This window comes from Rousettus aegyptiacus, unplaced genomic scaffold (assembly GCF_014176215.1).
Source record: "Rousettus aegyptiacus isolate mRouAeg1 unplaced genomic scaffold, mRouAeg1.p scaffold_m13_p_3, whole genome shotgun sequence".
Lineage (NCBI taxonomy): Eukaryota > Metazoa > Chordata > Mammalia > Chiroptera > Pteropodidae > Rousettus > Rousettus aegyptiacus.
This window is the reverse complement of record NW_023416306.1, coordinates 33,041,558-33,058,454: the sequence shown is the minus strand read 5'-3', so window position 1 is coordinate 33,058,454 and position 16,897 is coordinate 33,041,558. Positions and strand designations below refer to the sequence as shown.

General features: G+C 35.5%; 1 protein-coding gene and 1 pseudogene across 8 annotated transcripts in view; one reads left to right on the top strand and one right to left on the bottom strand.

Annotated features, from left to right (window-relative positions):
* The window catches only part of TUT7 (terminal uridylyl transferase 7), a 51,030-nt gene that overhangs the window by 6,939 nt on the left and 27,194 nt on the right, over nt 1–16,897 (bottom strand). For 4 of the 8 annotated variants that reach the window (XM_036238925.1, XM_036238926.1, XM_036238924.1 and 1 more), the window contains exons 18-28: nt 14,751–14,854; nt 13,977–14,066; nt 13,416–13,529; nt 13,166–13,243; nt 12,405–12,582; nt 10,103–10,150; nt 9,931–10,022; nt 8,412–8,527; nt 6,920–7,245; nt 4,822–4,883; nt 4,388–4,451 (exon numbers count right to left, since the gene is read on the bottom strand). In XM_036238925.1, coding sequence (XP_036094818.1) covers nt 4,388–4,451; nt 4,822–4,883; nt 6,920–7,245; nt 8,412–8,527; nt 9,931–10,022; nt 10,103–10,150; nt 12,405–12,582; nt 13,166–13,243; nt 13,416–13,529; nt 13,977–14,066; nt 14,751–14,854 — 1,272 coding nt within the window. Of the gene's footprint in view, nt 1–1,727; nt 2,010–4,387; nt 4,452–4,821; nt 4,884–6,919; nt 7,246–8,411; nt 8,528–9,930; nt 10,023–10,102; nt 10,151–12,404; nt 12,583–13,165; nt 13,244–13,415; nt 13,530–13,976; nt 14,067–14,750; nt 14,855–16,897 lie in introns of those variants that run through there. The other 4 variants (XM_036238930.1, XM_016130247.2, XM_036238928.1 and 1 more) reach the window with 3 other exon arrangements.
* Nucleotides 11,135–11,253, top strand: LOC118600534 (annotated as a pseudogene).

Genomic DNA, 16,897 nt, shown 5'->3' with positions numbered 1-16,897 from the left:
TACTGAACATCTAAGGCATTGTGTTAGCCATGCGTATGTGGGGAAGGGAGGCGACAATGAAGAGCAAGTAAATTCACAAAATTTTCTATTCACTATTTCATCTAGGAGTAAATAACTATATGCAATCTAGTAGACAGAACGGAATGTAAGCAGGCATCAAGAGAAAAGAAAACCTGGCTGAACGCTTTCTATAAATGAGGTGCATCTTCTTAGCACCCAAGGAGATAAGTGGTGCTACTCCAATTTTATAGATAAGACATCTGTAGCTAAAAGAAGCTAACTTCTTGCCTAAGGTCAGAACAGCTAATGTGCAAAAACAAGGGCTGGCCGTACTAAGAGGCTCTTGTTAGGAAGCTACCTGTGTATCATACTGTGGAAAGGAAGAGCTTTGGGGAAATTTAATACTACTGATAGTTGAGACACAATTCATACTTGTAACAACATATATAATTTAGGTAAATCTGTCATGGATAAATTTGACAGTCTTAATAGCTGTTATATACTTACATGAAGAGTTTAATTTAATGGAAAGGATAACTTTTAACTACCTATAAATGGTCCCACCCCAATATTGTAATAACTTCTTTCCTATAATAAATTTAAGTTTTAGTTTCTCAAAAGATTTATAAATATGTAAGTCTCTTACTCAGAAGATAATTACAGAAATCTTAACTTACTGTCAATTGGTAATGGCATTTCTAGGTATAATGACCAACATCTGTATTCTACCACTACTTAAATTTTTTTTTATAAAATTACAATAAAATTCGACTTGCAAGATGGTAAAACCTTTGGCAGGGGCAATGCTGATGATACAGGCCCTGTAGGAATATCAATGCAATCACCATCCCCACAAATCTGTTCTTATTACCTGCAGGTGCTGTTCTAAGTGCTTTTACATGGATTTCTCAACAACCCTACAAATCAGGTATTATTTATTATTACCATCCCCTTATAACAGATGAGGAAACTGAGGCAAGTAGAAGCTAAGTAAGTTTTTCAAGATCACAAAGCTAGAAATCATATCATGTAATTTGACTGCAGAGCTGATGCTCTTAAAATACTTTATCCTTGGCAAAATGAATGACTAAGCAAGAATCAGTATTTTTCCTATGTAAATGTTCTAGAAATATCTATTCAAGGCTGAAACTTGTAAAATCAACACTCTTTTTTGTTCTGTATGCTGACTATAAAACCCTCAAACTCTCATAGAGTCTGTGGGAAACAATGCTCTTCCAGGGGCAACCTGTCAATTTCCTCATCTATCGTTCATGGCTGCTCTCATTGTGAATCAATGCGTCTCACAATAGGTCCCACTCTCATTTCACTTCTGCCTATTTGATTTTGGGGGTTTCCCAGTAGCACTTTCCTTGTTTTTAAGTCCATGCAGTCTACTGAGAACAATCACAAAACATTCCCAGGAAACAGCTGCTCTTTCTCTTTGGGCCTCCTGTTTCTCTGCCTTTCATGTACAAAATTCTTCTTTTGAATAAAGGTGGCAATTCTTTAAAGATTTTTGCTTCATTTGAATCATCTGACTTCACTCTGTACACCAACCTCATCCCTCATGTCTTTTAAATTTTGATTGTAAAGACTTGATCCCGGTTCAAATGTTCCCCCAATAATTAAAAAAAAAATTATAAAGTTCACGTATCTTAAAAATAAATGCTATTTTTTAGATTTTATACATTTGAGATAATTCACCTTGATTCTAAGAAAAACAGAAGTAGTTAAATAACTTAATAATTCCATTTATTTTTCTTCTGTTAACATTCAAAATAGAGACAACTATACATTCCTCGCCTGGAGCTTTCTTAGCTTTCCCAGGTTGAAATCACTGTGCCCTGGCTTATTTCAGACTGGGCTTGTAAAAGCAGGGAGGAGCTCTCTTTACTTCAGGATTTAGGAGGCTGCTGAGGATCTCAGAGTGCTTTTTCTCCATAACTGACACTTGATGGTAGAGACAGGTTAGACTTCACACTTTGTAACTAACACAGCATCTTTCCCATCTAAAAGCAAACAATTGTTTGCACATTAGCAATATATAATACATAAAAGTTGTGAATTGTTTTACATGACATACAAAAATGTCAGATTATATCTTGAAGTTTTAAATTTCAAAAACCTAACTTATCTCACAAATTATACAATCATATAAAAAAACTACACATGCTTTATTTGCTTATATAATTTCTCTCCTTTAACCCTACTATATTGAACAAGATGAGAATGGAGAGAGGGAGAGGGAAGGAGGGATGGGGGAGCAGAGAAGGGAGAATGTTGGGGGAGGGGGACGGGGGAGATGTAAAGCCAAGTTACTAAGAGTATCTGCAGGCCAGAACGCAGAATGTTTATTATCAAGTTTATAGTTCCATCCCTTTTTACTAAAAAATCTAGAAAAGTTGCTTAGTATGTTAAAGTTACTTTACTTTTTCTTTTTAGCCTCAATTTTCTCCCTTCCTCTTCAAGACTCAAAAACACTCCTGAAACATCAGAAAAAGACGTTCAGAGGCTCCTGGGCTTCCCCTCCCCTTTACTCTCTGTCCATAGACATGGGGACCTGGTGGGAATGGGGAATCTGGTGCTTTTGTACCCACAGCTGAAGTTACATTGCCTATAATTCCTTTTCCAGCATTTCTCACTAGAATTCCCTGCAATCAGTTTTTTCTCCCTTCCACTACAAAAAAATGGCTCTTTTCAGTCACCAGTGACTTCTGCATTGCCAGATCCAACGCTTAATTCTCCAGTCAACTACATGAGATCTATGAGCAGCAATTAGCACAAATGGTCAATCTCTTCTCTTTGAGGTACTTTCCCCATTTAGACTCCAGGTCCCAGCTCTCTTGCTGCTTCTGTTCCCTGAACATTTTTTCTGTCTCCTTTGTTTATTTTTCCTGAGCCTCTAAATTTCTCTTTTCTATATGCATTTACTTCTTAGGTGATCTCACTCCGACGCAGGTCTTTAAATACTGTCTATACACTGATAATTCTCAAATTTATACCTCAGCCTGGAGGCTCAAATATCCACTGGCTATTCAGCATCGCGGCCCAGACATCTAGCAGGTCTCTTCAAGTTATGCGTCTAAAACTAAACTTTCTCCCCCCAAAATGCTCTTCCTGAGTGTTTTGTTCCCCAGCAGAGGAAATTCAACCTCCATTTTTCTGGTTGTTCAGGCCAAATATCATAGTGTCACCTTGATTCATTTTCCTGTCATATTTTGTCATCCATTCCATCAACAAATCATATTGGTGCTACCTTTAAAATACTGTAAGTCCTCAATGTCACGGATAGGTTCTACCACTTAAATGAACGATGCATGAAACCAATTCATCACAGGCTAATCAATATAAACAAGAGTTAAGTTTCTACCTCAACGCTGTAATGAAATGCTGAACAAAATGTTATTCATAGACCTGCTGTATCCAGAACATGACCAGCCCTCATTTCCTCCACCACTTCCACCCAAGTCTAAGTCGTCACCACCTCTCCCTTGAACTACTTCAGAAGCCTCCTTGCTGATTTGAATTTCTACCCTCAACTCCTTGCAACAGCCATAATGACCCTTATACAGAATTCAGATAATAATACTCCTTTGCTCAAAACCCTCAAATAGCTGCCCATCTCATTTTGAGGAAAATAACTATCCCTAACATTGTTGAAGGTGCTACTGATCTAGACCAATCTAACTTGACCACCTTCCCTGCTCACTCTACTCAGTGATGCCAGAGGACAAAAACTGTTTTTAGTTCTGCTATAACAGTCTAACTTCAATTTCTCTTTGAACTGCTCCTTCTTTTCATTTGATTCTTTGCTTAATCTTAAATGTTACTTTATCAGAAAGGTCACCTCTCTATCCAGTATTCTCTTTCTCTTTTCTTGCTTTACAGTTCTTAGAACCTGTCATTACATGAAATACTTATGTATCTCTTCTGACAAGAATGTGGGCGGGTGAGAGGGCTTAATAAATATTTGTTGAAGAAATGAATAAATGACTTTAGCTGAGAGACAGTGTAGAGTTGAGGCCAACAATTACTTTCTTTCCTTACTTCGGTTCATGGTGAAGATTACACTGCTGACAAGTGACAATTTTGAAGTAGTACCAAAAAGCATCAGAGAGGAACAAATTAATTGAAGACTATGTTCTATTCAGGGATGGTATAAGAATCACCTAGAATACTTAAAAAATACAACGGCCCAAGCGTAACCCTTGAAGAATCTGATTTAGAGAATGAAGGTGGGGGCAGGTAATAGTATTTTTTAAGTTCCCCAAGTGTTTCTGATATCCAATCTCTGTCAAAACCACTTATTCAAAAGAAGGGTCTCAAAAGGCATGTGGTAAACTATGCAGTAAATAAAATAACACACATTTTTTTAAAACCCACATACCTGACTGGGGACTCAAAAATATAGTTGTTTTTTGTTTCTTTTTGTCTTCATGTAAAGGCACTGCCTAAAAAATGAAATAGACTGGTTTACAAAATTGAAAGGAATATCTGAAACAGCCTTAAAACTAACTATATCCAAGGAGAGCTGAAATTAGGCATGTGGGTGGCAGAACCTTGCAAGTTAATTGAAAAGCAAGACACATATGCAGGAATCCTTTAAGCACGCCCTGCCATCTGGTGCATAGCAAGCCTCCTTGATGCACTACGCTGAGGGCAGAGTAAGGGAGCCCAGAGGGTTAGCCAGAAGGAAGGAGGCAGAGCATGGGCCAACCCAGCATCTTGTAGACCAGGCACAGAGCGTCCAGCACTCAGTAAATGTTTGCTGAATAGACAGATGATGGAAGGGCTCCTTGCTCAGGTTTGAGCTAGGTTTACCTGAACAAATGTGCCAGTCGGTCTCAAAGGGCTAGGTGAAGAAGGGGCTCCAAATACACAACCTGATTTAGACACACCCGAGAAAGAAATTAGCACTTTCTGTTCCTACTTTTAATTGAAAGCAGTCGACCTGTTTTCAAACTTTCACAGAAAGATTTTCTGTTGATACAACAGAAGTTCCACTTGATATATTGTGTGGACAAAATAATAATGATTTGAAGAAATGAGAGGAAGCAGCAGCTGATGAATTTTAATTGCTACTGGAGGAAATTCACCACACTGCAGCCCCACCCCTTCCTTATTTTACTTTTGTAATATGAGAAATCACTGATTTTACTGTGTAAATAAATACTATGTTCTGAAGAAACAAGATTCTAGTGCTTCTCCTTAGGTTGATAATACTCTACTTCCACCTGAAGATATCCTCTCTTTGATTTGCTACTGCTGCCCCAGCCTGCCAGAATCACTGCCACTGCTCTGTTTTGAGAGCTCTACTAGTAAACTTAAAACTCGCTAGAAGAGGAAATCCATCAGTGCTGGGGGACTGCAGGGGCATTCCTTCACCACTCTGTTGTTCCTAAGAGGAACACAATTATATGTGCTTCAAGCTCCTCTGAAGGGTAGCTTACAAAAATAATTTTGGTAAAATTTTATTTCATCTTATTTATATTGTTTATAGTTTCCTCATCGGTGAACAGGGACATCAATCATACCACATTTAATGGGGCTGTGGTGAAAATTAGATGAGATTACCCATGTAAAGTACTTAAAATAGTGCCCGACCCAGAGTAAGCACTCAATGAATATCAGCTATTTCTAGTAGTTTAATTTCTTTTAAATGTATTTTACCTCTTAGAATTACAAAAGAGAATCATCTGATTTTGGCCTACGTTCCAAGTCAGGGCAAAAAAGTTTAAATTTGAATTTATCTGAGTTTCTTAAAAGTAGGACAAACTGTATCTTCCACAAATACTTAAGTCCTATTTTTAAAACCAATAATTAATTAAAAATATATTTGCCATAGAAAGCTTTTTGAAATAAAAAAAATCATATGTGATCTAAAATTTTCTGTCTTAAAAAGAGACACTTTATTGCTGATATATAATAAAATGAGAAAGAGGTATTAGTGTCCCAGGAACAATAAACACTAGAGTGAGCATTTTAAGGACACTGTCATAAGTGCTGGCACTTCTTTATGATGTCCACAAACATATACCATCGAGGACAAGAACAGGTTATTACTTTAATCAAAAAAATTATGCCTCAGAGTTACTTTTCTAAACTAATCAAATCCCATTGTTTTGCAGGTTTGTTCTGAGAAACAAAGTGAAAGTGTATATACACTTCTTGTAAATCATAACTTATATATACACAAAGTATCCCTACTCTTAACAGTCTGTTAAAAAGGTGCTCTCAACATTTGACACAGGCCAATTCAGAACTAACAACTTAAAGAGGCAAGATTTATAGATGATTTTGAACTACTGACAATATACCTTTCCCCCATGTTAATCAGGCTTACTGCAGAAAAACAGTTAAATGATAAAACCCAAAGATAAAATCTTTCTAATTCTCCTCTGCAGTTAGAATCACTGTTAACTGTGTAACCTATTTCCTTCTAGTCCCTTTCTATGCATGCGCATGAATGTAACTAAATAGAAATACAAATGTCTCACTGTACACAGTACAGTGTCCTGAGGTAACTTTATGCCTTCTCCATGGCTGGGCAGTGCTTTGGATATCAAAAGTACACATACTAAGTAGCGAAGCTCAAGTTAGAGCTTGTTTCATAGTCACTCAGACTACATTTTTTAGGTAGTGGGGATGACTGGGTTTTCACTTCATTGATAATCTTATTTAAAAAGTCAACTAAATGCCTTCTATAAGCCTCTAAATAAAACCAGGAATATGTGATTAAGACCATAGAAGATTAGAACTGAAAGGGGAGTGAGAGGCTTCGCTTTCTTAAAAACAAAATCTTTTTGAGTACTTTGATTTGTTAGAGTAATAAATATAACTAAAATAGTAAATGAAGTCTACAAAAGAGATTTCCCTTGAGATGTAAGTGCAAACATCAAGGTGTGATTGGTGTCCATACCTGGAGAGCCTTTAAATTGGGGGCATTCCTTTTTAATGTGCCCTTCCCTTCCACAAATAAAACAACGTTTTTCTCTCAAGTCTTTGTCATCCTGTCTTTTCCATTTTTCCAATGGTGGCCTGAGCATTTTCTCTCTCCCCAGGTCGATAGCTGCCCTCACTGGCTTGGCTTTCTGAGGTGTGCACTGCACAGGCTTTTCTTCTTTTGTTGACACCTCCCTCTCTGTGTACTTGTTTTGAGTTTCTTTGTCGTCTTTGCTTCTTTTCTCTTTGTTCTCAGGGTATCTTTGGTTCACGGTATCTTCTTGATCTCGCCGTCGTCTCACTCTATAGGAGCAGAGATATAATACTATTAAGAAAAATCTAAGCAGAAACCTAACAAAATATTAAGACAACTCCAGGTTTAGGAAATAACCAGAAATAGAAGGTAACAGAGGGCAAAATAAGAATTTAACAAATCCAAGTCTACTTTTTCTATTAAGAAGCAACTTCAGGGTTTAAGCCCCCCTTCCCCCATTTTCACAATTACTCGAATGCTGTAAAACCAATTTTTGTAATTAATGGAACTCCTTGGTTCAACACCTACTTTGATACTGATATAAAGAAATTCAACTTATCCTTGGGGTGATTTCTTGAAGCTTTTCACCTATTAGTATTTTTTAAATAGACACCAGAAATTTGAGACATGAAACTTTAAGTTCACAAGGAAATAATGATTATAAGAAGATTTAGGTTCCTAAAATGTTAAAATAATTTCTTCCTTGTCTAACACCACCAGTGATTATTATCTGAATAAAAATAAAAGTACTAAATAAGGGCTTCAAATTCCTGATGGTGACTTATTTTAAGTGGCATATTTTTAAATGAGCATATTATTGTCCAGTTAAAAACACCATCACCACCCAAATATGTTCCAAGTGAGCAAGCAAAAACATCCTTTTGCCCTCTTGCAAACATTACCAGAAGAAAGCATAGTGACCAAATTGAGTCAGTTATTAAGGATTATACTGCGTACAAATGAAGGATACTTTACTCTGTAAAATGTGAGTCTAAATCCCAACATGGCTCACCCAGTTACTGTACATTGAAACGTGTTATTGACATCCTGAAGGAACTAATTTTACTTTTCATTAACTGATGAAATGATCCTGAATTTCTCACTGCTGCGAAAGGGAAGAATTTTAGTTTTTTATTTTCTTCCTCCATCCTGGCTGGAGAGGCTGATGGCCAAATGATTGAGTGTAATGATTAGGGACATGACTAGAATTAGGAAAGGGGACTGGGAGACTGTCACCTGTTCACTGGAGTCAATCCTTGTCATCTACACTTAAAGCCATATTTTAACTCGTCATTTTTATTGTAAAAAATCTTAAATTTATCTTTAAAGCACTGAATTTCTTATAAGTAAATTTTCTGTTACAATAGAACCTCTTCTAAAAACTAGCCCAGTAAGAACATAAAAACAAAACCACCTCTTTTGTATATTTACTTACTTTCTCCTCATAGGACAGTCTTTCATGAAGTGTCCAATTTTCCCACAAATTCGGCAACATCTATCATTTGGGGCAAGCTCTCCTTCAGTTAGCACATCGGGATCAAAAAAGTACTCCTAGCAAAACATAAATATATACAAATCTGAACTATTAATGTGAGATCGAAACATAAAAACTAACCTGATAACATTCAGGGATCTTATAGCTCAACGTTGACATACTGTTATTTTAGCAAATATTATTTATACTGTTTAATTTCAAAATCTAAAATCATTAAGAGATTTAATTCAGGAGAGTTTTACCTAAATTACACTTCTGTTTATTCCTTTTCATCATGCAGAACTCTGTTTAACCCTAATCATAGAGGTAACTTTTTTCCACAGCACACGCCTAAATAAGAGCATTATATATCCCCATGATTCGGCTGCCCCAGGACTTGAGCAAAATGAAGCCAGGTGTAAAGGCTTCGTTTTTCTCAAAAAAATGAAAAGATTAAAACATAATGAGCATAAAACATAATTTGCATTACATAGATTATAGAGAAAAACAAAGGAGCTATGTGTTGTTGCTTTGTTGTGGCTTCTGAAGGAAAATATCAGAAGAAAGGAAAGACAATGATCTGGACTCTAGCTTCTCTGCCACTGAAATTAAGGTGGGGACCAGTAGCATCAGTATCATCTGGGAATTTGAAAGAAAAGCAAAGTCGTGGGCCCCTGCCCCCAACCTCCTGAATCAGAATCTGCATTTAACAAAATTCCCAGCTGATGTCTGAATAAGTTTCAGAAGCATCAGAAGACTGCCACGGTATTATCTAGCAAACGCTAGAGGCCCAGGTGTAATCAAATGCTGAATATGGTTATATAACCATACACTTAAGGTTCACTAAAAGTATTTTATTCAGAAAATTAATATGGAAAAACATGACTTTAAACATGAAACCCTCTAGCTCCTAAGCTCCTTCCTCTCACTGAAATAAAAGTTCACAGTGTGATTTTGTTTTGTTTTCAATGAGTGCGGTTCCACAGAAACCTGAGTATCAGTTTACCTCAGAACAGACTGTTTTCTAGCACAGGAACAATGTCTCTCTCCTAGTCCCATTAAGGGATTTATTACTCTTTGCCAGCAGACGCAAAAAATCTAGACTTCATATGAGAGTGGAGGATGTCCTCAGATATGTGCTAACTGGGCTTGGCAGAGGCTGGCATGAGAGGAATACTGGTGACACAACAGCTCCACCTATCTGTGTTACCAGGGAAAAGCAGCAGCATCAAAATTATTAAATTTTCCACCCAAATGCTAGTTCTGGCTATTTCTCCTTGTTCTGAAGAACTGCTTCAAAACAGGGATGTTTCAAAAAAGGTTTTTAGGAATTTGCATTGCAATTGTTTATCTTGCCTATACTACCATACTTTCAGAGCATTTAAGTAATTACTAAAATAATGTGTACTTGGTGATTAACAAAGGTTCTTAGGATTGGGGTTTTTTTTTTGGTATTTCCAACAGACACTCAGACACTTACCATTTTTGAGGGGTAATCCTTTGGAAATCCTTTAACTGGAATACCAAACACTCTTCTGCCATTAATAAATGCTTTCATTATAAAGTTTGTCACTAAGGAGAAAATAGTTAAACGTCAATTAGATGGATTAAAAGGAAAGGAGATCACATTAATATTTACAAAGTTAACTTACTTTTCCTTGATAATCCAGCTCCAAGATTATGATTCAAATCAAAGGGATCTAAGTTAACAACAACAAAAAAAGAATAAGATAATCAAAATAAAAATCCGACTATTATTAGTCATTAGTAAAAATATTAAATTCGTTTTTAGTGAGTTTAAAATCTGTTATAAAGCTAAGTAATACATATTCCTAAATATAAGGCAAGTTTTTTTCTCAAAAGTGTTCATCAGAAGAGGGTGCTGCTTCATATTTGAATCCTTATAAAGTCGTTCATATTACGAGGAGTTGTTTTATTTTGAATAAAATATTGTTTGGAGAAGACTAATATTAACCTGATATTACTTGATGCTAGTTTTAGATTCACATAGAGGTCACGAATATATTTAAAACATTTTAGTGCCAAATGTTCCTGTCAAGTAACAAGCTTTTTAAAGATCACTTTAGAAAATAATTCATCATGGATATCATAAACTACACTCTTATGATAAATTAAAATATAACACAAGCAATGGCTACTTGGATCTCAATTTCTAGTGAAAGCTTCATATAAGAACTTCAATATAATCACAAACATCTACACTCAAACATCTTAGTTGAGTGGATATATGTTGTGTTCTGCAACATTGTTAGATGACCCACAAACTAGTAGAATGATGAAAAAGATGCTGATTTCAAAGATGCGAACACTGAAAAATTTGGTAAAATAAATGAGTGTAAAGCACTCTTTCTAAATCAGTAAATTAGTTTATAAGTAATTTAAAATAATTCATAATTTAAACATAATATATAGATATTTCTTTCCTATAAATGCCTAAAAACCTATTCAAGAAAGCAAAACCATAAAATCTTTTGGAGGATCATGACACTGAAAAAATGGAGAATTTCACATATATACAAAAACAGTGAAGAAGCAAAAAGAGGCACCCTTTTGGTTGTCTGTCATGATTTCAACGTAAGATGACCAGGGTATCTCAGTAACAGTACCAGAGCATAGGATCCTTCCCTCAGCATAACCCTACACTTTTATTTACTATGAACCTAAGGTAAGGCCATGCTACCCTAAACAAACCTGATCCCATCTGATCTCAGAAGCTAAGCAGGGTTGGGCCTGGTTAGTATTTGAATGGGAGACCATCTAGGAAGACCAGGTTCTGTAGGTGTAAAAAAAAAAAAAAAAAAAAAAAAAGGGATTGTAAACTGACGAGGTTCTTAAAATCTGTGAGGTCAACCAAGGGTTGCCTTGCCTAAAAAGAAAAAAATTTACTATAAGTTTCCTTCCTTATATTTTGGTCATGCTTTCTTCTGGTTATTTTTATGTGTGTACGTGTGTACATATTTTTGGTTGTTTGCTTAGGATAGTAGAGATACTATAATCTTAAACTACGGTATAGTTACAAACACTGCTACCACCACCACTAAAATTTCTCAACTCTAGGACAGCTACTTAAAAGTCTTTAAGTTTAGCCTATCCTAATGGCTCACTTGAAAAGTAAAGATAATAATGCTTCCAAAATTAAAAGTAAAACATTAAAAATTGGCAGACCATGAGAACCCACCGAAACAATGGAACAGGATAAACAAAGTTCTATGTTTTGGCCTTATGAGATCCTAAAAAGTTAAAACCACATCTATAACTCATTGTGATCTGAATTTCATTTTATAAATGTTCACATAATAATACTGTCACTAGGCAGAAGTAATGATGAAAGCATAACCTAGAGTAACACATATAATTTAGGTGATATGACTATATTAAAAAACAGATTAAAATGATTAAAAATCAACAAAATATTTAAGCCATTTCTCAGTTCTTTATAAGCATTTAAACTCCATTTCTTTTTAAAATTAAAATTTCACAAACTGAAAATATGTCAGTTGACAAACATCAAATGGTACTAATAGCAGATCTTCCATCAATAGCAAATATAGATCTTGAAAATTCACTATTAGTAGCACTCTTCAAACCCTCAATTAGGTTTTTAAAGTCCCGTTTATCTTGAAGGTGACTTATCTCTATTGTGACCTTCCTTATTCTCCAGTAAGTGTTCGACAATAGTAAAAGATTTGTCATGGTGACCAAAGACTTTTAGATTTGTGAGAGGCCCCACAATTGGGGCATCAGTCACTTAAAAATAAATCTTAAGGCTGCAAACGGACACCTCTACCTGATGCAGATTGGGATGGCTGTGCTGTACATCCCAATCAGTGGCTAAGGGACTGCCCTGGGAGAGTTCTGGGAGGATGAAGAACAATGCCTTTATAGTTCAAACTCTATATTCTATTCAACTTTAAGTTTTGATATTAATTGCACCTTCAATAACAATGTATTTCGAGGTCCACTGTTTCTTAAAAGTTGTAAGCAGACTTTTTCTTCTGATGCTAATAACATGTTCTTTAAAATCAAATTCCTCTGTGTAGAAACGAAGAAGTCCCAACCAGAGCTGCCCAACAGATTCTGTATTTCTTCCATATTCTGGCCAACAGGTGGGCTAGAAATAGAAGGGAACAAAGGATATCATGAATATTAATATCGATATTCAATTGTATTTTTACGGAGTAAATTTAGACTTATTTCTAATTAACTAGAGTTTAAATATATAAAAAATATAATTTATATAACTTTTCTTTCACATTGAAAATACCATTTACATGAGTTTATTAAACTCTACCCTATGACCTGGAAATAGGGAGAGCCCAGAGTTTTAAATGTTCAGAATGCATGTTAGTGGAAGAATCTGTAAATAAACTTTAAGAGCCTTGGTGATAACTCAAAGTCTTTCCAAACTCTCTGTACAAAACCACAGAGTAAATATTTGTTCATTTGGAATAAAGTTACTGAACCGTTTGGAATTATTAGGCATTAAAGAAATCATGGATATAGATAGTCCCTAAAAACTCACCTGGCTTAGTAAAAATGTTTTCAAAGGAAACATCTGTATATGCTAGTTTTTTTTTTATCATAATATAAATAAATATAACAAGTGATAATACGAGTTGTTGACCAACTACACTACAGCATAGTTAACTTTTAGTCAAGGATGTAAAAAAAATCTTTACTCTTAAAATACGTACCAGTTCACTTATTTGATCAAAAAAATAAATATTCCAGCCATCAACAAATATTTCAGGTTTCTTTTCACCTTTGTATATCTGCAATTAATTTTTAAACTATTAGTATGGATTACAAACTTAATGCATTGATACAAAAACTTGTAGAAAAATTATTAAAAATTTAACTACAGAATCATGAAATTTTTGAGAAAGAAGAGGGTTCGAAGATGACCCAGCTTTACAGATGAGAAATACAATTTTTCATTAATACCTCTTGAAGGACAGGAATGACTGGTGGATTCCTCTGCTGGAGAAAATATAGCACCATAAGCGTGTATGCATATGACGATAAGCTGCCTCTAGATGCATCACCAATATCGCACATCTAAAGGAAAGAAAATCGAGGAACAAAGCAAAGATCACCAATGTTTTCTGCAACGTTTTCTGTTTTGCAGCTATTCTATTATCGTGAAAAGTAATGTGCTTCTATAGGGTACTAATAAAAACTATTTTCGAATGCTAAAATATGCCAACAAAACCAAATAAGACCAACCAAAAGACTATCAAAGATAAAGTAAAACAAAGAAAAACCCAAAACTAAAACAAAGAACCTAACAAAGCAGTGGAACAATTAGCCACAAACAAGATCATATTACCATATGAAATTTAAGACAACAAAACTTTAGATTGCTCAGTAGGGTTTCCCAAGTAGTTAAAAGAAGAATTTGTCATGGGTATGGTTCTTTAGAAAAAAATACAGACTCAATGTTTTCTACAAGGTCTGAAGATGCAGTGAAACTACCTGATAAATCACAACAGGAAGCATACTCACCTTTGTAAATACTTTCATGGTATAGCACAAATATTTCACTCTGGGATCAATGGCTGAATAAGCAGATAAAAGCCTTGTGTTATGAAGGGCCTGTTAAAAGGGAAATTATACTATAAGGCTATCAATTAGAAAAAAAAGTTTTAAGCTGGAATATTCTGAAAAGGTTTACACTGTAATTTCTTTTAGGATAAAGACATTTTAGACTGAAAGCATTTTTCCCCAAAGACAACCTTCATTAACTTACTAGATAATAATTAAGAACTATACATGACATTTGATTTCATGATATCCATTATAATATTTCCATTTCATGATACCCATTATAATATTTCCTTAGTTTGAACACTCCTAGAAAATAAGGGCTATTAAAATAATCAGTTCCCTTTAAGTAGATAAAAGATTTCCCCAACCCAACTGAGATTATTTAAATCAAATGTTCTTAGGAGCCAGAGAAGTCCTATAAAGCCTTGAAGTGAACCAGGCAGGAGACCAAAGACAGACATCCTCCCCCCCCCCCCCAAATTTAAAACAGTTCAAGCCAAACAAAAAGTACTTGCCACTATGACCTTATTTTAAATGAACACTAACAGTAACTCAATTCTCTGTTATATCCCCAGCCTAAGAACATTGACAGGAACACAGCAAGCACTCATAAATAACTACTGAAAGAATGAATAAAATGAAGTGAACAGCTTATAATGGAGATTTTGTAAATTACGAGACATACATTCTCTTTTAAATTTTCCTAAAGAAAAAGCCTAGAGAAAATCTTACCAATGTGTTATACAAACTGATGTCCACTTCCAGACCACTTCTCAAATGGAAGAACTTTACAATTGGCACCTTTGCTGTTGTAATAGGCAAGATGTTTCTCAGACCTAGATTGGGAAATAAGACAGTATCATTAATACAGCAGCTGGGTATATAGCTGCTCCTATGTGAATGTTCCAGTAGAAAATGTGTAAACCTAATTTTGGCTTGTTTACTGTAGTCACTAGGATTAGTCAAAGAATTCTCTGTTATCAACAAACACTTGAGACGACTCTTCTGGCAAAGTTTACATTTCTTAAACACATTCATGTGTGAAGTACAAGAATGGATAAAGCAGCTACTGCCTGCCCTCTAGGAACTCACTGGGTCATGTGCCTGTGTGTAGGGCTGTCAATTTCATCAACACCAAAATAGAAAACTACTTAGTCTGGATTACGAGGGCCCTACCTAGTCTCTTCATAGGACTCTATCTAATATGAAGGGAGAAAAGCCTATGAGGCAATCATATGAATCCTTAAAGCAAATGTTACTTGTCATGAAGACAGAGGTTATGATAGTAAAAAGAAGGAATCAATTTCATAGGACAGAGGTAAATTGCCTGACATAGGCTTTGGAAAGGAACAACAATAGGCAAAACAGAGAAGGCGGAAGGGATTTACCAGGCAAGGAAAACTGCACATGGGAAGTTAGATGTCAGAAATGGAATGGCATGTGCAGGTTATAGAGCAGACTTGAGAGAAAGGAACAATGAGTAATAAGAGATGGGGTAGAAATTTGGAAGAGCCCAAATAGAGAAGATATATTTTGCTAATAATCCTGAGAGGCAAACAAAAACCAATGAACTGGTAGTATTAGTAGAGAAGAATAACTGGTCACATCTATTTAGACAATGCCCAGCAAGGGATAGACTGGAGGCACCTGGAATAGAGGCAAGGTAACCATTATGAAAAATGATCTGGGCCTAAACTGTCACGGTGGCACGGGAATGAAGAGAAGCAGCAAGACATGTTTGAGAGCATCTATAACTGAATGGGTTGGAGAAATGGAGGAGGGCTGTAATATTAAGGGCTACTGTTTCCTGAGTACATAAAATTCTTTACAAACATTACTTTCTAAGACTATTCACTCTTACCTAATAGTTGAGGAAACACACCCAGAAAAATGAAACTGTTTATGAAAATGCACCTGTTATTGTCACTTTACAGATGGGGAACTGAGTGCTCAAGAGGTTGAATGACTTTCTGGGATCACACAGCCAGCAAGTGGCTAAGCCCAGATTTAAAACTACAAAGTCTGATTCCAGAAACCCTGTCAACTCCTTTGCTATACTGCCTCTAAATTAGCCTTTTTCTCCATCTACCTCCCATTCTAGAACTTGACAGTGTTAACCATTATGAAACTTATAAGGTCATCCACTAGGATTTATTCACAGCACATCATCACATTCCTTATTTAATCATTCCAATGGTTCCTTGTTTAGTGTCTTTCCTTAATTTCTACTCATAGAAATTAAAGCTTAGTCCTTAACTTCTCTCCAATGATCCTCTGGAATTCTGTTTTATTCTTGGCCTATTTCTCTCTCTTCAAGGCTTTCAATGTAAAACTTTTATTTTGTTTTTCAATACTGATTGACAACTCCATTGTTTCTAATTTCTTGTTGGACTGTTAACTCTTGAAGATTATACCTTCATGGCAAACTACTCCCACATTGATGTTCTCTACAAACAGTCCCATTTCTCAAACACCTAGACTTTAGTCTGAATCCTTATTTCCTACTTGTAGTTACCAAATCTAGAAAATTTCCCTTTGGAAGCTCTCATATCCTTTTCCTTTTCAGACCACTGGCACTTGGTTAAGGTCATTCTGCCCTATTACTTAAATTAGACTTTCCCTAAAAGACTATACTAGCTGCCTAAAAAGCTTAAGTTTTTCTTTTATTGGGTTCCTCTTCTCCTGAAGAAACCTCAGTGGCTTCTAAATATCTATAGACTTTACCTTATCTCCTAATCGGTCCCATCTGAAATTGCTCTCTACATGTACCAATCTTCTTACTGTCCTCCAAAATATACTACAGTAATTCTCATGTTCATATCCGCTCACTCTTAGGAATGACTTGTCTTCCTATCCTTTTCAAATCACATCCATCATTA